General features: G+C 46.5%; 1 protein-coding gene across 2 annotated transcripts in view; it reads left to right on the top strand.

Annotated features, from left to right (window-relative positions):
- LOC140458846 (nectin-1-like) overlaps positions 1–23,941 on the top strand; it is a 69,161-nt gene that overhangs the window by 32,261 nt on the left and 12,959 nt on the right. The window contains exon 6 of one of the 2 annotated variants that reach the window (XM_072553529.1): positions 5,899–7,881. The exons of the other annotated variant lie outside the window; for it this stretch is intronic. Within the exon in view, the coding sequence (XP_072409630.1) occupies positions 5,899–6,383 (485 nt within the window). The 3' untranslated portion in view covers positions 6,384–7,881. Of the gene's footprint in view, positions 1–5,898; positions 7,882–23,941 lie in introns of those variants that run through there. 2 annotated transcript variants of the gene reach the window in all.

Below are 23,941 nucleotides of genomic sequence, written 5' to 3'. Positions count from 1 at the left end.
AAGAATATCATTTGCTTTTGTTCACTGCTGGGGAAAACAGGTTTTGCTTTTGTCAAAAATGTGTTGTATAACTTCTTTTTTATAATCATTTTGACCTCCCTGATCATGTTGCTGCATTGGAAGAAAAGGTGTCAAAATGTTGACATTTCTATTGTTACGAGTCATTTCAGTTTCGCCCATTCTCTTTATTCTCTCCATTGTTTAATCCCGATGTTTGTTTGAAGGGTTGTTCCTCCCAACCCCTCCACAGCCACTGCTATCTACTTCGGGCTCTTCCTGCATTAAATAAGACCAAGGCTGGTCCGAGACAAACTCAGCAGAAAATGGAGTGGCCTGTCCAGTCATTTGAGACCAAACTTGGCTAAACTATGTAGCTTGAAACTGTTTTGATCATCTCTGCACCATAACGACAGATTTGTATTTTAGCCCAAATCATCCGTGAAATCTTCCAATTCAGCAGTCTTTTGTGCATTGAGGCTCTCAAAGGAATAATGGAATTAATGAGCGTTTTAGGGGGAGTGATAATAGTTGATTATTCCATGTGAGAGTTATTGAGTGAATTGTACATTCAGAGCATTATAGAGTGTGTGCCATCTTGTCTGGTGATTAGCCAGGCTTGTGCTCTTGGTGATTGGGTGAGGGTGGTTAAATAGAGAACCTCCTGACAGTATTATCAATTCTTTGTGGGTGAAGAAAGCCTTGCATTTGTATGGAGCCTTGCATGACTGCTGGCTGTCGTAACTTCACAGCCAATGGAGTGTACGTTTGCAGGAAATGTGGCAGCCTGTTCAGTGTACAACAAGATCCCTCGTTACTGTTGATGATCTATGATTTGGTGTTTGGTTGTAGGGGAGAACGATTGGCCGAGGCTTCAGGATGAACTCCAGCCTAGTGGCTGAATCACACCAGCCCGTGCAGGCTGACGAGACCTCCATTTAGAGTGGGGTTTCCCAAATTGGCTGGGGGGGCCGGGCACCTCATGGGACCACAAGCTCTGAGTGATAATGGCTATGTTGATAACAGCCCAACTCCCTCACCATTCCCACCCTGAGGGCTGGTGGCAAAATTTCATCATCCAAAACAGGCTTGCGGTGTTTGGGATGAGAAATTGATGTCAAGATCAGAGCTGGTTCAATGTAGCACTGTCTTCCATACTGTCCTGGAAGATGACAGCCTTTGGGTCTGTTCTTTTATGCTCCAGGCTAGCTAGTTTGAAAGTGGAACTGGTTTGACTCACCATCTCCTCTTTGTACATGCCAGTACTATCAATGTCCCAGAGTGACTAGAGTCTGCTTTGACTGAAGGATAATATTAATCAACAGCAAGCCCCCAGTACAGTCTCTTTTGTATCCTTCAGCTGAAAGGACTTTGCTCCTATAAAGTTAGTATAATCCTAACCCTAACTGTATAAAGCTGGGGCTCCTCTTTGTTCGCCTACGATCCACTTTGATTTGGACAAGAGTCTCTTTTGTTTTCAGCTCTTGCCCTCTCACTGTAACTGAGTTCAAAGAGAGAATGGAAAGCAAATCATTAAGAATAGCACAACTGGCCCATATGTCAGAACAAAGTCTTGTTTGTGATTCCTGATAAATGATTTTTCTTCACTGGAAAGGTGGTGTTAAACTTGAAAGGGTTCAGAAAAGATTTTAAGGATGTTGCCAGGGTTGGAGGGTTTGAGCTTTAGGGAGAGGCTGAGTAGGCTGGGGCTGTTTTCCCTGGAGCATTGGAGGCTGAGTGGTTACCTTTTTATAGAGGTTTATAAAATCATGAGGGGCATGGATAGGGTAAATAGACAAAGACCCTTTTCCCAGGATAGGAGAGTCCCAACACTTGGGGACATATATTTAACGTGAGAGGGGAAAGACTTGAAAGGGGTGTGTGTGTGTGTGTGTCTGTGTTTGTTTGGCTGCCAGAGGAAGTGGTGGAGGCTGGTACAATTACACACTGCAAAGACATGTGGATTGGTATATGAATACAAAGTGAAAGTGTTTGGAGGGATATGGGCCAAACGCAGGCAAATGGGACTAGATGAATTGTGGATATTTAGTTGGAATGGATGAGTTGGTCTGAAGGATCTGTTTCCATGCTGTACAGCTCTGTTTGGGATTGGAAGAGAGTAATGGCACGAACCTCCCTTTTGACCTCGAGCATTCTGTATTGGGGTGGGTCTTGCTGAAGGGCAAGTGTTGCACTGGTAGCCTTGTAACTTGCTCCATTCTCGGGGCCTATTCTCCTGTGTCCATTCCTAGATCTTTTCAAATCGGCCTAGTCGGAGATGCTAGGGCACATCTCTGCGGTTTGACTCTTCTCTCCTACACTTTTTGAAATGGAGGCTTTTCTTGTAACAGTTTTGTGGACCTGTGTAGATGTTTCCACCACATAGTTAACCAAAGCATATCCTTCCCGGTTATGTATGTTGTAAGGTGGGGAATGCAGTCAGTAATTTGGCCCCAAAATGATCTCCCGCTGATCAGGCACGTGATCTGTTTTTTTATGATGTTGGTAAAGGATAAGTTGTTCAAAGAGGCAGCTTCTTCCTGAGCATCTTGAGGAATAGAGAGAGGGAGGTGTCGAGGTTCAGGAAAGAGATTCCAGAGGGGATTTTGGTGACCTGGAGAGATGGGGAGTGGGGCACGAGGCTGGAGTTGGAGGGACACTGGTTTCTCAGTCAGTGTCTTGAGGTGGAGGAAATTGTAGAAATGTGCAGAGGCTGTGGCTGGAGTTGGGGGTTGGAGGGGAAATGGCGTGGGAATGTTAACACAGTGGTGTTGCGGAATTGATGCTCAACCTGTGGAATGGTGGAGACAGGTTTGAAGGGCTGAACAGCCTACCCCTGCTCCTGGATTCAAAAGACCAGCTGAGAATGAGAAGAGAAACCTGGATTGGGCAGCCCACTGCGTGATGATGTGCGGCAAGGTACGTGACTGGTGGTTGTCAAGATCCCCACTGAGCTGAGCGACCAGATTCCTTGGCATGTCGGTGGAGGCCCAAATAGCTGGTGCTGGAAGCGGGGAGAACCACCCAGTGGCTGCGGGATCTTTCTATTCCCGAACAGAGCATTGCTCTTTAAAAGGAAATCGTCTCTGTGGACATGGGTCTGTGTGATGTTGCCCCACCAGGAATGCCTGAGAACTGCTTATTGTGTGGGGACTGTGAGGGTGCATTGGACTTATTCAACTCCACCCTTCCCACAGCCTGCTACGCCAACAGTGATATGATCCATCATTTTGGCTAAACCTATGCAAAGTGTGTTTATGAAGGGAGATATCAACAATGACATGCCAATTGCAGGTGCTAACATTTCCCATATACATGCTCTATTACCTATATATGAAAGTGGGTCTGACAGGGTAGATGACCAATCCCAACAACTTGGCCCTAACTTCTCCAGCTCTTGACACCACATTTTTTTTTTAGGAAGGATATCAGAGAAAGTGTAAAACGAAAAAGAAATTCACAAAGCTGGCTCCAGGGCTGAGGAGCTTCAGTGATGCGGATAAATTGGAGAGAATTGGGGCTGGTCTTTCTGGGAGATGTGGTGGTTTGAGAAAGGCCCTTTTTGATCTGGAGTAAGTTAGATGGGGAGTAACCATTCCTGTTGGTGAAACAATCGAGAACCAAAGGACACCGAGCTAATGAGATGGTGAAAAGTGAATAAGACTGAAAGATGTCTTTTCAAAACAGTGTGAGATTTGGGTCTGAAACACACTCTCTGGAAAGAAAGGCAGGTTCAGTTTATCCATTCGAGAGGAAATCTGATTATTATCTGAAAAGGAAGACTAAAGTGGGGGAGGTGACACGAGGTGAATTGTTTCTTTTGTTTTGGAGAACCAGCACAGGCACAAGGGACCGAATAGCCTCAATCTGTGCCATTACCACTTCTGGGACTTCTTTTGTTGTGAAGGACAATTTGAATCTGCAAACGACTCATGAGGGGCGTCAATCTAAACGCAATCTGTTTCTTCTTCTGAAACTCGTCATGAGGAGGCATTGCCAAGAGATGGGTGGCAGCACAGAGGCCATCCAATTGGCTGAAAAGGATGGAACAGGCTGCTGGTGCTCCAATTGTGCAAGGAGTCTGGGAGCGGGTTGAGTCAGCTAGCCAATAGAAGGCTGGTGTGGGGCGGGTGATGTGATCATGTAAGTGAAGGTTCCTCTGGGATCCAGCCAGTCACAACTGGTAACTTAAGTGGGAGAAGGGAATAGTTTGTGACAAGTGGTCAGCAACCAAAGGGACAAAGGGAAATTTCTAGAAACGAGTACCTATTGTTTTAGCTTTGATCTTCACCACCTCTTTCTGAGAGTCAAGTGTTCTGGAATTTCACTTTTTTGTGTTGTATTGTGTCTCGCTGCCTTTCCTTTTGTATGTATTTCCCTTTGTGTATGTGTTCTAACAAAGTGTCATTGTAAGTACTTTGCTTCCCTGGTCACCCAGTGGTGGCTGTGCTCTGGGTTCAGACTACATCCAGTTGGCCCTGTTTCCTGTTGTACACAGACCATTGCGATGCAGTTATGATGACTGTGTGTGTCTCTGGGTCCCACCTGGTCATTAACATCCCTGATTTATTGGGCAGTTGGGTCTGGCAAGCATGTAAAGGTAGACAACTTCATGTGGAAAGTGGGGGGGGGAGAAAAGTAGTTTTGGCAGTTAACATTCTGAAAGCCCTAGCAATGACCCTGTATCTGCCGAGTGGTAAAAATTGATGTCCTTGGTTGTGAATAGAGTTTTGTTTTTATATTTTGTTTTCTTTTGGCTTGTTCTAATAGTGATCCAAGTCTCTACCCTCAACCACATGGTGTATTGAGTTGGTTCTAGATGTAACTTCTTTGTCGTTTGGGATTTTACAGAGTTTTGGGTTTTTCACTGGCGGGTGGATCTTTCCATTATTTGTGATTGTCCAACTTCATTTGTCCCCCTCTCTGTTTTGTTGCACATTTTTTGGTATTGGCCGTGGTTCAAAAATATCGAAGTCACTGGAATTGGCAATATTGCTGGTATAGTGGCATTGAAGCTGGGAAATTGTCAAAGTCCATTGGAGGTCACAGATGGAAGAAAGGAAACCAACTGGCTCATGACTTTAGACCCCACACTCCAACCGTGTTAATTTGTGCAAACCCCTCCTACAATAATCCACTCAGCATGCTGTGGTCAACCAACAAAGAAAATGAACCCCCCCCAACAATACTCAGAACAATCCAGGGTGAGCTGTACTCTGAATCTTTTTGTTTAAAAATGGTCTGGTTGTCGTATGACACGGCATTTGTATTTTATCCCCTTGCGACTTTGGCAATTTACCTGAGCAGCAGTGGGAATACAAGGAGTACAAGGAGGCCATTCAGTCCTGATTGAACAATAGAAAGTAGCTCAATTCCTGCCTGCACCCTGACTCTGTCTTGGTGCACACGCACAGACACATGCGCACGCACAGGCAGACACAGACTCACACAAGCGCACACAGATACACATGCACAGGGGCATATACAAGCACATCGAGACCCCCAGGAGGAGGTCTCTTAAACCCCTTGTCCACAAGATTCAATTGATAGTTTTCCGATTTGAATTTTAAAAAAAAATGTTTAAATGGACAGTTCCTAGCTTTTTGCTCTTTTCCGGGGCAAGGGGGAAGGAGGGGTGAGAAGCGTTGGAGGATCGGGAAGGAGAGAGAGAGAGAGAGCTTTGCATTCCCCTAATTACTGTGAGTAAAAGCTTCTTTGACCCCCAAACAACAACCTACCTTTCTCTACCGAACCATGGGCATAGGTGTTGGGAGCAAGGCAATGATGGTTGTCCGACCGCGATTTCTGTAGTTGTGTAGAGTGGGAAACATTTGTGGGTTTATTGCTAAGGAGATGCCGGATGACCGGGAACCTCCCCGATGTGTTTTTATCTCACCCCAGAGAAACGGTTGCCGCAGCCGAGCAACGTGGGAGCGATTGTGGGCGGCGTGATTGGTGGGATCTTGGCACTCTTGCTCATCGCCGGCCTGGTTGCCTACTTCCTGCACAAACGCCAGCGCGGGGCAGCAGGCTCTTATGAGACCAAGAAGCGGGTCTTCGGCACCGGGAATGGCGCACCTCAGCCCGAGTACATGTACCGGCCGGACTCTGACTCAGAGAGGGTGCCCAGCGCCACCGTGACAACCAGCTCCACAGTGGTGGGCCACCACACTGGTGAGGCAGAGAAGCTGCTGACCAGTGAAGCACCTGATTATGAGAACTTCAAGAGCAGCCAGAAGGAGGAGGAGGAAGATGAGGAACTGGGCAGCTCCAAGGGGCCCGCTCTGTCCCTCCCAGGCCACCCTCGGGATGAGATACAAATGGAGGACGATATGGAATCTCAACGAGATGGCTCCATCATCTCCAAGAGGGCAGTCTACGTCTGAGGGTCTGAAAGCCCTGGCCCCATCACCCCCTGCATCTACACCTCAGCACCCCCCTCCACCCCAAAATGAATCAGACAGCATCACTACCCCACTTCATTTGCCCTTCCCAATAAACTTGGGGGTGGGGTGTATCACCAGTGACTCAGTGAGCTGCAGTGTGCACATGTTAACAAGATGGCAGTCTAAGGGGGAAAAGTGTCAGGACCCAAAAGTCTGGACTGACAGCTGTCACAATGGCAGTGGAACTTGGTTGGGGTGGGGATTGGGGGTAGTGTAGGTTTAAAAAAAAGGGATCTGTATCTGAATTGAGTTGGGGCTGCAGGGGTTGGTATGGGTGGGTATGACTGATTTAGGTCTGATGTCTGCACTGAGAGTCACACTGTTCATTTTTAACAAAAAAGTGGAATTGAGGAAGGGTTGGGCAAAAGCGAGGAGGAGGTGTGGTCGATTAGTGTCTGGCCTGGCTGGGGGAGGGGTTAGAGTCCGAAGGACTTTTTTTTTTCCCCTTCTACTGATCAAACGCTGCGCCACCACCCAATCCCATGCCAAACATTTGGGCTTCCTCCGACATCAAACTCCAGGAACAAATCACTGTTCCAGCCTCCCAGCTCCAAAATCAGAGTATGCAACTGGTCTGTCGATACTTACTCTGGTTGGTGTGAACTTACCCCTAAGGTGATGTATGTCTGTCTCACCCTCTCTTCCCCCACTCCCATTTAAATTTGGCATTCAGAGGAGTTTTGTGCCGGGAAAGGGACGGGAAATGCTGTGCTTTTTTATTATTGTCCCTTTTGCTATTTCCGTCCTGGACTGGAACCTTCCAGGACGCCACTTCCTTGCCTTTTCCAGCGACCTGAAGCTTTTTCCGTGAAACGGGTTCCGGGCTCCTGATTCTTTTTTGTTCTCTCTGCGTTTTTACATCATTTCCCCCCCCCCCCCCCCCACCACTTTTTTGCAAGGATTCACGGGTGTGGGGGGAGATGTAAAAACACAGCGGGAAAAGAAAATCCCATGCAGCCGAAGATCCAAGCCTATCCCACCTTGGCCAGGTGTAAGACCAGACTTGTGTCAGGTTTTATTTTGAGTCGCTCTACTTCATTTTTTTTTTTTGTTTTCTATTTTTAACAAATGTGAAGGCTTCCCACTTTTAATGTTTGAGCAACACAATGTGCTGTTTTTGCCTCTGGAGTTTAAACAGTAAGGTACGCGCTGTGTTGTCTAAGATTCCCCCACACAGTGCAATGTAATAAAGCCAGGAGAGATATTAGAGGCTGACCGTTTGATTAGGAATAATCTCTGGAAGCACTGTATTTTGTTTTATGATGTGGACTTCTGGGAAGAATAGGTTGTCGGAACTAAATGAAGTTAACTAGCATCCTGATTTGAGTTGATTTCATCCCAAACACAATCCATTTTTAGAATGTTTTCGACTTCCCTTGGTGCATCTGTATATTTTTTTGTGAATATATATATATATATATAAAAAAATTTTCCAATTTGCTTTGCCTCTGTTTTGTGTTTCGAAGAAATGCTTACTATCGTATGGTTGTGTTTCATATTTAAGGTTTCGGTTTTAGGGTGGGTCACCAACTTGCATTGACATAGTTTAAAAACAAAAAGAATGCCGAGTAAAACTGCCCGGAGGATTGCATGTCAGGCATTCGTTTGACCCTGAGCCCGTCGAGGTGACCAGAAAGTTTGGTCAAAGATAGGAGTTGGAAGGAATATTTTGAAGACCAGGTTGGGGGAAGATGGGTGAATTCCTGAGCTCCGAGCCCCAGGCAGCTGAAGGCATGGCCACCAGTGGCAGTGCAATAGGAAGCTGGAGGAGTGGGGTGATCTTGGAAAGCTTGACTGGCTGGAGGAGGTTACAGAGATAGGAAGGGGTGTAGGGGCTGGACGAGGTGGTGAACGGGGTGGGGTTGAGGTGTAAGGGCTGCCTCTGAGTAGTCCCTCTGATGTTGTCACTGTATTCAGAGGATATGGAAAGACATGAGGGAATTGAGTTACTTGAGAGTGTCTGCATAAAGGATGATTGTGGGGATGTGGTGAGAGGGCAGTTATCTTTGCTGGAGTGTCGATTCCTTCTCCACATAGCGCACAAGAGGCCAGTAACTGTCTAGCTCAGTACTGGTGGTGAGCTGAGATTTCTGTTTTCTGTGACCGACTGCTGCCTGCAGCTACACAGCACTCCTGTTCGGCTGTGTGAACTTTGAACTGATTTGTGCTGGTGTGTTCCTGATTGAGTTATTGAATGCCAGCAGATGTTTAAAAAGTGAGCAGGGTGTGTTAACTGTTGCCTGTTCTCAGTGAGCTCCTTCACAATTTGAGTTAGTATCTCTAACTACAAACAGTATTACCATAACATCTCCTTTGGTCAGTCTGTGACTTCTGTCTTAATGGGGCAATTCTGGTGTAGATGGGCAGATGAACCTCTCTGTGTGTGTCTCTCTCTCTGTCCATATGATGGACAGGGCTCTGTGTGGAAGGGCCTGTGAGCTGAGTGTATTTGCAGATTGCAGTGAGTTTAATGTATTCGCTGGCTGTCTTCCACTTTTTAACTGGAAGTTGTGAGGGTGACAAATAATCAGCTGGCTCCTGGTGGGGGTGGGGGGTGGGGGGAGAGGTTCTATTTTTAGAGATGCAGCAGGAAGAAATTTCACAATTTCATTGAAAAATTGAACATAAAAACCGAACGAGTCAGCAGCCCCTGCATGCACAGTAAGATCCCATTGACTTGTCTAGTGGATTGTGTCATGGGGAATCCTCAAGGCTCTCGGCAGAGGTGGGGGAGGGGTCAGCTAGTTAATTTGGCTGGATGGTTGATACAGGGTGACCCCAACAATGTGGGTTCAATTAGAATCCCTATAGAGGCCATTCAGCCTGTGAGCCTGCACAGACCGGGCTGAGGAGTGGCAGGTGGAGTTCAACCCTGTCAAGTCTGAGGTTGTCCATTTTGGAAGGACAAATAAGAATGCGGAATACAGGGTTAATGGTAGGGTTCTTAGTAAGGTGGAGGAGCAGAGGGATATTTGGGTCTACGTTCACAGATCTTTGAAAGTTGCCACTCAGGTGGATAGAGCTTGTAAGAAGGCCTATGGTATATTAGCGTTCATTAGTAGAGGGATTGAATTCAAGAGTCGTGAAGTGATGTTGCAGCTGTACAGGACCTTGGTTAGGTCACATTGGAGTACTGTGTGCAGTTCTGGTTGCCTCACTTTAGGAAAGATGTGGAAGCTTTGGAGAGGGTGCAGAGAAGACTTACCAGGATGTTGCCTGGAATGGAGAATAGGTTGTACGAGGATAGGTTGAGAGTGCTAGGCCTTTTCTCATTGGAACGGCGAAGGATGAGGGGTGACTTGATAGAGGTTTATAAGATAATCAGGGGAATAGATAGAGTAGACAGTCAGAGACTTTTTCCCTGGGTACAACAGTGTTACACGGGGACATAAGGTGAAGGGTGGAAGGTATAGGGGGGATGTCAGGGGTAGGTTCTTTACCCAGAGAGTGGTGGGGGCCTGGAATGCGCTCCCTGTGGGAATGGCAGAGTCGGAATTATTGGTGACCTTTAAGGAAGCAATTGGATAGGTACATGGATGGGTGCTTAAGCTAGGACAAATGTTCGGCACAACATCGTGGGCCAATGGGCCTGTTCTGTGCTGTATTATTCTATGTTCTATGACTCTCTGAAGAGTAGCTCACACTGCACATCCCTGGGCACTATAGGACAATTTCCCATGGCCAATCCACCCTAACCTGCACATCCCTGGGCACTATAGGACAATTTCCCATGGCCAATCCACCCTAACCTGCACATCTCTGGACTGTGGAGGGAAACCCACACAGACATGGGGAAAACATGCAAGCATGACGCAGACCGTTGGCTGAGGTTCGAATCGAACCTGGGTCCATGGCACTGGGAGGCAGCAGTGTTAACTTCTGTGCTGGAAAGTTTCCAGAGGGTTGCACCTCCTTAATCTCTCTCCTTGCCTGGGGGTATGTTGACCCTCATATTAAACTCCCGATGAGTCATAGTTTTTCTCTCTTTCTGTCTAATGATCTCTAAGCCTCTCTGGGACTATGAGCAACATCACTTGTCTCTCCCTGTACAATTTATTTTTTTTCCCTTTTTTGGTCTCTGTTTTGTTTACTGCATTGTTTATATTGCTGCTGTTTCCTGTAACTGATTAACCCCAGTGGTTCGAATGCTGTTGGTAACCCTGTTCAGTTTGGCAGCTGCTCTGGTGAATTGGCTGGCTTATATGTAGTGACTGCACATTGATCTTATTTCCTTTTCTTGTCTGGTGGGGAGAAAGTGTCATTTGACTTCTGTTTTTCGATTTTTGACCTGGTTGTCAGCTATTCCCTGTGTGTTTTTTTTTTAATGACTCTCTATATCTCTTGGCGAACTGAGTGGAAATAAATGGAAGGCAAAGGTTGGGGGTTGTTGGGGGAGCAATGCAGGTCCAAGGTTTCTATGTGAAGGGTTAGCCAGACCGATAGATGGGGGTGGGGAGTGAATGTTGTATAAACCTGTAAGGACTTGAAACGGTTAACAATCTCCCTCCAGGGACTGGAGTCAGGAGCACTTACTTGGAATTGAATTGTCTCTTGCATACAGGAATGTGCCAGAATGTACAAAATGAGACCCGGCAAAAGCTATTTTTGAGCCATATTTCCAGCAGCTTGGACATACTTCAGTAGAGCCTTGTGAGAAGACCATTATGTATCTCAGATGAGAAGTGTAATGAAATCTTTTTAAAATCCTATTCGCTGTTTTATCAAGATGGGTGAGGAGAGGTAGAGGACTGAGGGTGTACCATGGGCGAGAGCTGTCTGGCACGGTGAAAGGGCAGGAAGATAATCCTATGCCTTGTAATCCAATTCGGAGAAAGTTACGAGTGCAGATGCTGGAGATCGGAGAAAAGTGTGTGATGCTGGAAAAGCACAGCAGGTCAGGTCACATCTAAGGAGCAGGAGAATCAACGTTTTGGGCGTAAGCCCTTCTTCAGGAATGAGGCTCATTCCTGATGAAGGGCTTATCCTGAAATGTTGATTCTCCTGCTCCTTGGAAGCTGCCTGACCTGCTGTGCTATTTCTGTACCCCACATTAGAGCTTATTTATTGATTTTTGTTTTCACATGTACAGAGAGAGCGAGAGAGTGACAAGTGGTGTTTTCGCATGCTCTACAGCCAGATTGTACCATGCAAAGTGCATTAGGGTAGTAGAAAGACAGACAGAGTATTGAGAGAAGACCAGGATGAACAGAAGAAATACGTAACGTTTCAGGCTTCTGTGGGAACAAGACTGCACACTTCCACGATGACACTGTCAGGGTCCGAGCTGGATTGGTCATAATAATTTATTTTACATTTTACATCTCCTGTTTGTTTCTGGTCTGAATTGTTCCGTTAAATCCTGAAGCGCAAACCATCTCATGTGACTGCAATGGCACAGACATGAAGAGCGTGGCTTTGGGATGAATGTGGTTAACTGTGTGTTTGTGAACCTCCCAGAAGGTGCTGCCTAATATTGCAGTGTTATCAAACTGGCTGATCTTCCACGCCCTCCCCATCCACTGGTGTGGCTCAGAACTCCAGAGAGTCGTTTAAGGTACAATCCGAGTCGAAATTGTCCAATTTGTCCAATTTGACTGCGCTTCTTTGTTACAGCAAATGGATTTGTGTTCAGCAAGATCTCTGAACAGGACACTGATTTAGACCACTTTTTAAATACTGCGTTCAATACTGGTCTTTCTCTGCTGTAAAAAGGATGTTGTGAAACTTGAAAGGGTTCTGAAAAGATTTATAAGGATGTTGTCAGGATGGGACGGTTTCCGCAATGGGGAGAGGATGAAGAGGCTGGGGCAGTTTTCCCTGGAGCATCAGAGGCTGAGGGATGACCTTTATAGAGGTTTATAAGATCATGAGGGGCTTGGATAGGGTGAATAGCCAAGGTCTCTTCCCTGGGGTGGAAGAGTCCAAAGCTAGAGGGCCTAGATTTAGGATGATTGGTAAAAGATTTGAAAGGGACCTAAGGGGCGACCTTTTCACAAAGTGGGTGGTGTGTGTATGGAATGAGCTACCAGAGGAAGTGTGGGAGGCTGGTACAATTGCAACATTTAAAAGGCATCTGGATGGGGACATGAGCAGGAAGTGTTGAGAGGAGGATGGGCCAAATGTTGGTAAATGGGACTAGATTAATTCAGGATATCTGGTCAGCATGGACAAGTTGGACCAAAGGGTCTGTTTCCATGCTGTATGGCTCTATGACCTCTCTCCATCTCTGCCTATCTGTCTCTGCACCTTCCCTCTCTTCCTCTCCCACAACCCACTCTCTGGCTCCATACTGTCACTAAAGCCTTTGTAACATTAGGGTACACAGATCTATATTTTGGTGAAGTGTTTGACGATGTGAGAATTGCTCAAAGCACTCTCTTGGTAATGATATGGTTTTTGATGTCTGGGCACTTATTATGGAATCATAAAATATTACACTATAGAATGAGGCTCTTCGATCCGTTGGGTGGATACCTGTCAGCATCCATTTTAATCCCATTTCTCAGCCCGTGGCCTGTGTAACCTTAATGCTATGTAAAAATGATGTTTCAAGTACCCATGTAAATATTTCTTCAATGTTTTGAGAATTCCTGTCTCTAACACCCTTTTGGGACAATTGTTTCCAGAATATTCACCACCCTCAAGGTGAAAGATTTTCTCCTTTTAAATACCCCCTAAACCTCCCACCCTTTTTTACCTTCAATCCATAACCCCTGTGAAGTGAACTGAATTGAATTCATTTTACTTCAAAAATAAATTGTCTGCTGGTCATTTGACCAGACACTAAACTGGGCTTGCCACATGAACAGTGGCTTTAAGAGCAGATCAGAGGTTAGGAATTCTGCAGCGAGTAACTCACCACCTGACTCCTCAACTTGTCCACTATTTACAAGGCACAAGTCAGGAGTGTGATGGAATACTCCAGCTTGTCTGAATGGGGGCAGCTCCAACAACACTCCAAAAAGCTTGACACCATCCAGGGACAAAGCAGCCCCCTCTTGATTGGCACCACACCCACAAACATCTCCTCCCTCCCCCACTGATGGTCAGGACCAGCATTGTGTACCATCTACAAGATGCACTGCAGAAATTCACTAGAGACCCTTAAACAGCATCTTCCAGACATACCATCGCTTCCACCTCGAAGGACAAGGGCATCAGATACATGGGACCACCACCCCCTGCAACTTTTCCTCTAAGCCCCTCCCCATCCAGACTTGGAAATATATCACCGTTCCTTAAGTGTCACTGGGTCAAAATCTTGGAATTGCCTCCCTCAGGGGCATTGTGGGCCTACCCACAGCACATGGACTGCAGCGGTTCCAGAAGGCAGCTCACCCCCACCTTCTCAAGGGCCAACTAGGGATGGGCCATAAACTGCTGATCCGCCCACGTTCCATGAGTGAATTTTTTTTAACAAGCTGGACGTTATAATAAGGGAAGAGTTTATTCCTACCAATCCTGCGAATGCCCCTGAGATTTTATAGACCTCGGTCAGATCCCTGTCTGCTCTGAGGAAAACACCAGGAAATGGACAGTCAGTTCACGCACAGCACAATCCCACTAGCAAAGGCGTTTGTCAATTTGTCGGGACTGTTTTAATCTGTGGTCGGTATGTGTACTGAAGTGTGGGTTAGCAACGTGAGACAGATTGTTCAACCCCTCGAGGGCTGCTGCGCTGATAGAGCGTAGGCCAAACTGCCCTTTTATCGGGTGACCTGTGGTGATCAGAGGCTCTGCTGACTCTGATGTAAAAATTCCTGTGGAACCCATTCGATGCAGAGAATGGAGGGGAGATCTCCCACCTTTTATTGGGCGAGTAATGATCTCTTAATCTCCCATTGCTGTGATCTTGTCCATCTTTGGTTGCTTTGGGGGGATCTTGCTGTGTCTGAATGTTGGCTGGTGCCTCTTTCGCACACTCTGCGTTGGATGCTGTGAAATCCTCCAGTGCGGGAAGAAGCTTTCTTCTCAGCTTTTTCTTTCCTGCTGTCGGATAGTTCTGAACACCATTTGGTTCCCTTGGAAACAGTGCCCGTGTTTGGAACAAGATTATGTAATCCAATCCAGCACTAGTTACATTTATTTAAAATAGATTCACTGGTGGTTTGAAATCGATGAACTATGCAAAAAGATTTGACGTGGTTGTATTGCTTCATTTCCTCTTAGGCGAGAGTCAAATGCTGAATTGAAATTTTTTTCTCTTGTTGATTAAATCACAGACTCCTGACAGCTCAGAGAACCATTTTGCATCCAGCGATTTTCAAAAGAGCTCTCTGATTAATCCCACACATTTTAAAAAAACATATGCCCCACTTTCCTTTATCTCCTCCACCCTGAAAGTATTTCAAGTATTTCCCCAATTTCATCCTTTTTTCTTTCCTGATTTAAAATTTTAGATTTAAAAACAATTTTTGTTGAATCCGCTCCCTTTCAAGTGGTGTGTCTGAGATCACCACTCGTTGGGTCAATATATATAAAAAAACAATTTCTCCTCCTCTCTTCTCCCCTCCTCTGATTCTTTTCCCGATTCTGCTCTTCAATCCGTGTCATTCTGGGGACTGACCCTCCTGCCCCTGAACCGTCAGACTCGTTTTAATGACCCCCTCAGGTTAGCTTTGTATTTTCATCCACGGAGGATTCAAACCAGCTTCGGTGGCTGTCTGCATTATTGTAGTGCCCGGGTTTCTAAGAAACTGTCTCCTGTTTTCCTGGAGAAAAGACACCCACCCACCCTTTTCCCTTCTTTGCAATGTGCGCAGCCGCAAGGGGTGGTGTGGTGGCTCAGTGGTTAGCACTGCTGCCTCTCAGCGCCAGGGACCTAGATTCGATTCCAGTCTCAGGCAACTGTCTGTGTGGAGTTTGCATATTCTCCCTGTGTCTGCATGGGTTTCCTCCCTCAATCACAAAGCTGTGCAGGTTCGCTGAGTTGGCCACACTAATTTGCCCATAGTGGTCAGGCATGTGTAGGCTAGGTGCATTAGTCAGGGATAAATATAGGGTGGGAAATGGGTCTGGGTGGGTTACTCTCCTGGAGGGTCAGTGTGGACTTGTTGGGCTGAAGGGCCTATTTCCACACTGTGTAGGGATTCTAATGCTGCATTTTAGGAGTGGCTCAGGTGATTAGCACTGCTGCCTCTCAGCACTAGGGACCTGGGTTAGATTCCCGCCTCTGGCGACTGTCTGTGTGTAGTTTGCACACTCACCTAGTGCCTGCGTGGGTTTCCTCCGGATGCTCCAGTTTCCTCCCGCAATTCAAAGATTAACAGGTCAGGTGAATTAGCCATTCTAATTTGCTCATAGTGTTAGGTACATTAGTCGGGGTAAGTATAGGGTAGGGGAATGGGTCTGGGTGGGTTACTCTCTGGAGGGTCAGTGTGGACTTGTCGGGCCAAATGGCCTGTTTCCATACTGTAGGGAATCTAATCTCATCTGTTTTTTTTGACAGATGTGGGGGGGGGGGGGGGTACCTTTTTTTTATAGAAGCCAATAAAATTCTAACAGGATTTTAAAGACAGGAAGGAGACTGTTTGTTTGAGTATTGTACATAGTTTTGGTTCCCATTTATTTGAGGAAGGATGTAATGGCATTGAAGGCAGTTTGGAGAGTTATGGACCGGGCCAGACCCCTTTAAAACATTTCAAGAAGGTAGTCTAGATCCTAATGCTGCGAGTTGTTTTAAGCAGGTGTAAATGGATATTCCAGGAGTGATGCAGCTGGTCAAACCATCTAGTTTTAAACAATACAGAATTTTTTTCCAAGATTACTGAATGAACCATATCCAACAGCAAACAGAATACCGAATAACACAACCTCTCCAAAAATCCAACATAATGCTGCTGTTCCAAATACTTGCAAAAATTCCCATAAACACCCCTTGGCACAAAAGGTAAATCAAACACAAATTCTTACTCCCTCTCTCTGGCTTCTCTCCTGTATCACCTTTGGACCTGGCTCCAGAAGCGAATGTGGGGAAAAAAAAAGGGAAAAGCTATGCTGTGATAACGGTCCACACCCCTTTCATTGTACAAGTGTTTTTTTTTTCGCATGTGAAAGCCTCTGCCTGAGGCAGTATCTGTTAGCTATAATCAACTTGGCCCTAAAACCCTTCACCTCCGGACTTTTCAGAGTCTGTGTCGTATATGACCTCTCTTGGGTGGAGGGGAAATAAACAAAGTCAAGGACAGCATAACCTTGTTAAAGGAACAGCTCAGTAATGGGAGGATGTTGAGTAGCTTGGTCCTAGGGATGAGGTGGTTTGTTGCATGAAGAGAGATTGAACAGTTTAGGCCTAGACCTTCCGGAATTTAGAAGAATGAGGGGAGATCAAATTGAGGTATTGAAGATGATTAGAGGTGTGGGTAAAATAGACATGGATCAGATGCTTCCTCTTGTGGGGCATTCCAGGAAGAGAGGTCATAGTCTTACGAAAAGGGATAGCAAATTTAAGACAGTTGAGGAGAAACTGCTTTCCAAAGAGTAGTGAATCTGTGGAATTCGATATCCCAAAGTGTGGTCGATTCTGGGACAGTGAGTAAATTTAAGGAAGAGGTAGACATTTTTAATTGGTAACGGGTTGAAGGGATATGGAGGGAAAATGGGAGTAAGGAGCATATCAACCGTGATCAAATGGTGGAGCAGGCTCGATGGGCTGATTTGGCCTCATTCTGCTCCTATATCTTATGTTCCCGTTGACTGGCAGAGTCCTGAACCAGGGGTCACAGTCTAAGGATTTGGCATATGACTGAGATGAGAAACGCCTTCACCCAGAGAATGGGGAGCCGCAATGAGATGAGATAGGATGGGGTCAGAGTCTTGCGTGTTAGGCCCCTTTTGCTCTTCCTGTACTCGGCTTTCCTTGGAACCTCCCCTCTCAGGAAATTCCTTTGTCTCCTCGTTTGTAGAGTCTCGATTGTTTATACGTTGAGTTTCCTCAAGTCCACTAATCTGCAAACTAAACCATGTGGATGTGAAGATATATAAACTACTGAAACATTTACCATACTCTAATCATAAAGTGATAATCACTTTCCTTTTGCAAGCTTTAAATGATTGATGTAGATTCCTTCTGGCTGCTGTCAGCTGTGGCTCAGTTAGTAGCTCTGTCTCCAAAGCGTGAGGCAGCTGGGTCATACGTCACTCAAGGGTGATTCAGTGCTGAGGGAGCGCCGCACTGTCGGAGGGTCAGTGCTGAGGGAGCGCCGCACTGTCGGAGGGTCAGTGCTGAGGGAGCGCCGCACTGTCGGAGGGTCAGTGCTGAGGGAGCGCCGCACTGTCGGAGGGTCAGTGCTGAGGGAGCGCCGCACTGTCGGAGGGTCAGTGCTGAGGGAGCGCCGCACTGTCGGAGGGTCAGTGCTGAGGGAGCGCCGCACTGTCGGAGGGTCAGTGCTGAGGGAGCGCCGCACTGTCGGAGGGTCAGTGCTGAGGGAGCGCCGCACTGTCGGAGGGTCAGTGCTGAGGGAGCGCCGCACTGTCGGAGGGTCAGTGCTGAGGGAGCGCCGCACTGTCGGAGGGTCAGTGCTGAGGGAGCGCCGCACTGTCGGCGGGATCTTTGAGTTATTTAAGATAACTGAGAGTTTGCCTGTCCCCTTTTGTCTTGTGTGCAGAGTTACCCGTCGTACACTTTTGAAGAACAGCAGGTTTCCCAGTTGATATTTATCTCTTGATCAATATTGCTAAAACTGTTTATCTGATCGTTATCAAGTTGCAGTTTGCTGTGTTTGTTTCCTGTTGTGTTTTTGACCTGTGAACAGTGACTAGGATCCATTAAGTACCTTCAGTGCATAAAGTGAAAGGTGTTACGTAAGTGCAAGGGTTTTCTCATTACTAATCATCAAAAACTCCATTCCAATTAAATAAAACTTAGGGTAAATATGAGTATAGATGAACAATATGTTGAGCAAACTCTTATGTGGAGATGTTCCCTCAGAGCAGGGGAATATTAAGAGGGAGATTGAATTGGGGCGTTCAGAATCCCCAGGCAGGTATCGGTTGAGTCAGTGGGGGAGAGACAGATCCCAGGGGTAGAACGGCCAGTCACTGGAGAGACACAGGTTGAAGGGAATCAGGAAAAGAACTCGAGGAGGGGGCGTGGAGAGGAGGACATTTACTTTTTTAATTTGATGCACCAAGTTGTGAACTGGAATGTTTAGTGGAAATAGACGTAAATGCTTCCAAAGGAGAAAAACAAGCTCTCTATGGCCTAGGGTGAAGTGGCAAAAGAGTGGCGCTTTGACAAGGCTGGCAGAGTTGTGATGGGGGGGAATGGCCGCCTTCTCCCATCTTCTGTGGCTTGTTTGGTGTTAGCTTGTGTCACTCTGTCTTGGTCCTGGGTTGTCATCATCCTTCTCAATGACTGATCGTAGCGCCAATGGATAACATGTAGAGCAGTACTTAATCTCTGGTCCGAGAGTAGAGTGGCTTTTATTTGTCATTTCTACCATATACAGTAAAAATGAGACCACGTTCCTTCAAGGACCAAGGGTGCAACATGGACAGTACAAACTACACAATCATACACCAGAATAAAGTGCAGAAGAAGTGCAAAACACACAAATTACAGCTTGCGTTCTGGAAACCCTTCCCTTGTCTGACCTTCCAGATGATTGTAGGTGCCAAAAACATGCCTGTTTCCATATTGCCACACTCTGACCATCACCGGGAAACCCTTCCACTTCACTCATTGTCGGAGATCTTGGTTAAAGGCCTAACTGCCTCAATAGTGTTCCAGTATCCTCCCACGCTCTAAGGGTGTGCAGGTCAGGGTGGATTGACCATGCTAAACTGTCCCATAGTGCCCAGGAATGTGCAGGTTACAGTGGATTGGCCATGGGAAATGCAGGTGAAAGGGCAAGGGGTGGGTGTGGGTGAGATGCTCTTCAGAGATCACTTGGACTCGATGGGCCGAATGGCTTGTTTCCACACTGCTGGGATTCTGTGATTCTATTGAGCTCTGATTTCTTGCATGATGTGGGAGATTAATGCTTTTTAAAAACCTCCCAGTAGCAATTAACAGCAGAATAGTGACAAAGTGTATAAACTAATATATTTTAATCTTTAATGGCACTGTTGATAGAGGCTCTTATGGCTGTGGGTTTATAGATGAACTTCCGGCTCACAAAGTACTGTGAAGTACTGCTTTGTCTTCATTCTTAAACAGGGGAATTTGTGTTATATTTCAGACGTAAACATCCCCAAGCTGAGGCAAAAGTCCCAGGGAGTTCTTGTGAATTAAACATATGAATGGAATGAGTTGCTTGGTTTGAAACTATCTCCAAAGACATCCCCCGCTCTCGATTTTAAATAAAAATTTTAATTGTGCCACTGTCTTGTTCCAAAGGGACAAGGCCTCGCTTCAGTCCTCAGGCTAAATTTCACTCCTGGGCCTAGACCTGGACTTGACTGTCTGGGAATCTCACTCATCTATATACTGGAGCTGAGGAAATGTTTTCTCTTGCTCCGTCAGCTGATTGTGAAGAGCAGGTGCTAAACTGGGCTGCACAAATCATGACGATGTGTTAATTTAAAAATATTTATATTGTTTGCTCCTGTGGTGCTTCTCAGTACAGGATTCAATTGAATGAACCAGAGACAAACCAGAGCAGAAAATACCACACTGCTGAATCCCCAGTTTAAACTTCCAGGTTCTGCCCTTGACTTCATTCCAAATTCCCAGGGTGATATCTGTGTTATATATAATTATCTCACAATGTAATTATACACTTGTGATAGAGACTGTAAGCACAGGCTTAGAGACTTAGATTATGTAACACTGGGGTGCAGTACTGGTGCAGACAGGTCTGTCGCTGTGTAATATGGATCCAGTACTGGTGGGGACTGGTCTGAGGCTGTATACCACTGGGGTACAATACTGGTGGGGACAGGTCTGTCCCTGTATAACACTGGGGTACTACTAAGTATCTAACCAACTCGAATGTATTAAGCAGTTCACCAGGAGCTTGCTATTGCTTTACCAGGACACCTGGAGATCAGGGTTCGATTCTGCTGTCATACATCTCGAAAATGAGCTGAGTTGCATTTGGCAAATTCTACCAAGTGCCCATTGTGTAACATTTTGGAGTCTGACACATTTGAAATGGACAGGAGTAATTGGTGTAGTTGGAGTTACATTGCTGCCCTCTCCTCCCACTCCTCTTCTTCCAGGTTGGTGTTTATTCAATGGGAGGAATGGAAAGGGGTTTTGGGGTAATGTCTGATATGGTGAGGTGAAGGTTGGGATGTATATTTATGAAAGGTGTTTGGGTTGCTGCACAGACATGGTTCCCTCTGTTCAGTACACAGTGGGAAGAGTTTTTTAAAAGTCCTACACACAAATATAAGAGGTGTCTTCCTCCTCCCACTTTCAGACCAACATTCCCACAAATTAACTTTTCTGCTGCGCTGTGAATGCCTTTCTCCTATCGCCGTCCTCTTGCTCTGATTTGGTTCTTGCTTTCTATGATACCCCATTTACAAAAACGTTCCTTGTGTCACACCCACCTTACCCCATTCCATCCATCCATGTCTTCCAGCCCCTGCACCCCTCCCGATTTTGTACCATCCTCCAGCCCCATCGCCTCTCCCTATCTCTGTACCTTCCTCCAGCCCCATTGCCCATCTGTAACTTTCACCAATCCTGGCCTGTTCACCATCCTCCGGTGCACTGCGGCAATTCACAAAGGCTCCTCAGGCAGCACCTTCCAAACCCACGGCCACTTCCATCGAGAAGGACAAGGGACAGTAGGTACATGGGAACACCACCCCCTGCAAGTTCCCCTCACCATCCCGACTTGGAAATATATCGGCCGATCCTTCCTGGGTCAGAATCCTGGAATCCCCTCCCTCGGGGGCATTGTGGGTCTACCCACAGCCCATGGACTGCAGCGGGTCAAGGAGGCAGCTCACCCCCACCTTCCCAAGGGGGGCAACTAGGGACGGGGCAGTAAATGTTGGGCCCAGCCAGCGATGCACACCTCCCACAAAATAAATTCAAAAAATTAAAACCTCTCATTAGTACTTTTGGAGGGCATGCCTTCAGCTTTGGAATGCCCTCCCTAAACTCTTCCATATCTCTCTGTCTGTCTCTTTCATTGTCTGCCTGTGCATCTGTTTGTCTCAGAACATCTGCGGCCCAACCCTCATGTTTCCCCCATCCAGAGTAGCTTGATGTCAGATTATGTCTGATAGTCAGTCATTCTCTGGAAGCACTTTGGGATGTTTTAGGTGTGGAACATTGTGGTGTCCTATGTGAGTTGTTACAAAGTTCCTGCCTGTACTTGTTGGGCTGTGGCAAGGTTTGAGTTGATTGCCCTTCAGCTTCCTGTAAATGTTTATCGCTCCAGTCAAGATTTGACCTTTTGTGGTCTCGGGTTTTTTCTGGGTAAAGTTGGTGACTCACCTGCTCATTCCCGTCAGAGCCGGTGAGCTGAGTTCCCGCTCCCACCCCTGGGAAGAATTCCAGGGGAGGGCTATGACATGGTAAAGGATCCCAAGAAAATGGCAGATCCCAACACTGTCCACAGCCGCCAAACTACTTTGCAGAACATAGTTCCTGCTGCGCACACATTTAGTTGGCGCACAGTAGGATCCCAGCAGCAGTTGTGTGCGGGTGATCCAGTTCTGATGCCCCTCCCAGGAGGGGTAAGGTTAGTTGAGGGATAAGTCCCAGGCAGCAGAGCCCCTGCCCAAACCTGGCTTTTGTCATTGTGGGGCCTCCGGTACTCACCTGTGGGCACAGAGAGATTGGTAGGTACCATTTTGACATGTAGATGGTGCAGTAATGCTTAAAGGTTTCCTAAAGTCAATGAGAAATCAGCTATTGGTGTTTGGGTAAGGTTATGATGGCCTTTTTTTTTAATGTTGACTCACTCTACGGCACAGAGTAGAAAATAAACTGAACCAGTTAGTCCAGAGAAATTCTAACTGCCTGGACTTGTTCACTCTGCTTTTTATTGTTTATTTTCTTTTTTTTCCCCTTTTTGTTTGCTCTCTTTTTCATCTTTTTTCCTCTTGCACTTTGTCTGTCTGTCTGTCTCGCTCACTCTCTTGCTGTTTCTATTGATCATTGGCATTAGTACTGAACACTGGATTCCATGACCACCACTGAGTTGAGGGTGTGTGTGTGTGTGTGTGTGTGTGTGCGCGTGTGTGATGCTCTCACAGATGAGCAGTGCCCTGCCTCAGGATCACTCCAGCTTGTTTACACACCTGTTTTTAAATTCGGTTCTGTGCGTCTGTACGTGACAAGAATGTGAAGCCCTTTCACACGATGGCTTTGAGATTCTGTCTGATTCCACACTCACTTTTTTCCCCCCCCTCCCCTCACCGTCACTGAGGAGGTCTGAGAGTGCCCCTTTCATGAGGGAATGGGAGGAAGCCACTCATCTCCTTTTTGAGCCTGTTCTGCTCGCACTGGACCTGGTATGTCTCTTTGCTCTATAACCTGTCTCAGCTTTTAGGTTGTCAATTGAGTGTTAGTTATTTTCTGTGGTGGGGGTAGGCTGTGGGGAAGAGTTGCGTATTTCCATTCTCCTTCATATGAACAAGACACATCACCCCCTAATTGTTTATGTATAAAATTAGTCTCCATTACAGTACAGAAAGAGTCACTTCAACTCCTCATCTGCTCATCTAGGCCATCATGTGTCTGCTTTCATCCCATTTCCCCAGGACTTGACCTCTCTCCTTGAAGGGATTTTCGACCAATTGGTTCAGATGTAAAATCATAGTGTTACAGCATGTGTAGAGCCCTTCAGCCCATTGAGCCTACCTCTGTCATCGAGCAGCGATCTATTCTAATCCCCATTTCCCAGCACTTGGTCATGGCACTGCACACTTTGTAGGGATTATGTCAACACTTCCACTGGAGATGGACTCCATTCTGCCTATCAAGAATACACTGGTCTTGATGAAGAGCAACCCACCTTATCCCCACAATTTCTCATTTCCCATGGCCAATCCACCCTAACCTGCACACCCCTGGGAACTATGGGGCAATTTAGCATGGCCAATCCACCCTAACCTGCATACCCCTGGGTACTATGGGACAATTTAGCATGGCCAATCCACCCTAATCTGCACATCCCTGGGAACTATGGGACAATTTAGCATGCCTAATCCACCCTAACCTGAACACCCCTGGGTACTATGGGACAATTTCCCATAGCCAATCCACCCTAACCTGCACATCCCTGGGCACGATGGGACAATTTAGCATGGCCAATCCACCCTAACCTGCACATCCCTGGGCACTATGGGACAATTTAGCATGGCCAATCCACCCTAACCTGCACATCCCTGGGAACTACGGGGCAATTTAGCATAGAGAAAATGAGTACTGCAGATGCTGGAGATCTGAACTGAGATCAGAAAAGCCCAGCAGGTCAGGCAGCATCCGAGGAGCAAGAGAACAGATGTTTCAGTAATTCCTGATGAAGGGCTTAATGCCCGAAACGTTGATTCTCCAGCTCCTCGGGTGCTGTGCTTGTTCAGCACCTCAC

This window comes from Chiloscyllium punctatum, chromosome 34 (genome assembly GCF_047496795.1).
Source record: "Chiloscyllium punctatum isolate Juve2018m chromosome 34, sChiPun1.3, whole genome shotgun sequence".
NCBI lineage: Eukaryota > Metazoa > Chordata > Chondrichthyes > Orectolobiformes > Hemiscylliidae > Chiloscyllium > Chiloscyllium punctatum.
The sequence above is the reverse complement of the archived record's forward strand: the minus strand, read 5'-3'. Positions and strand labels throughout refer to the sequence as shown.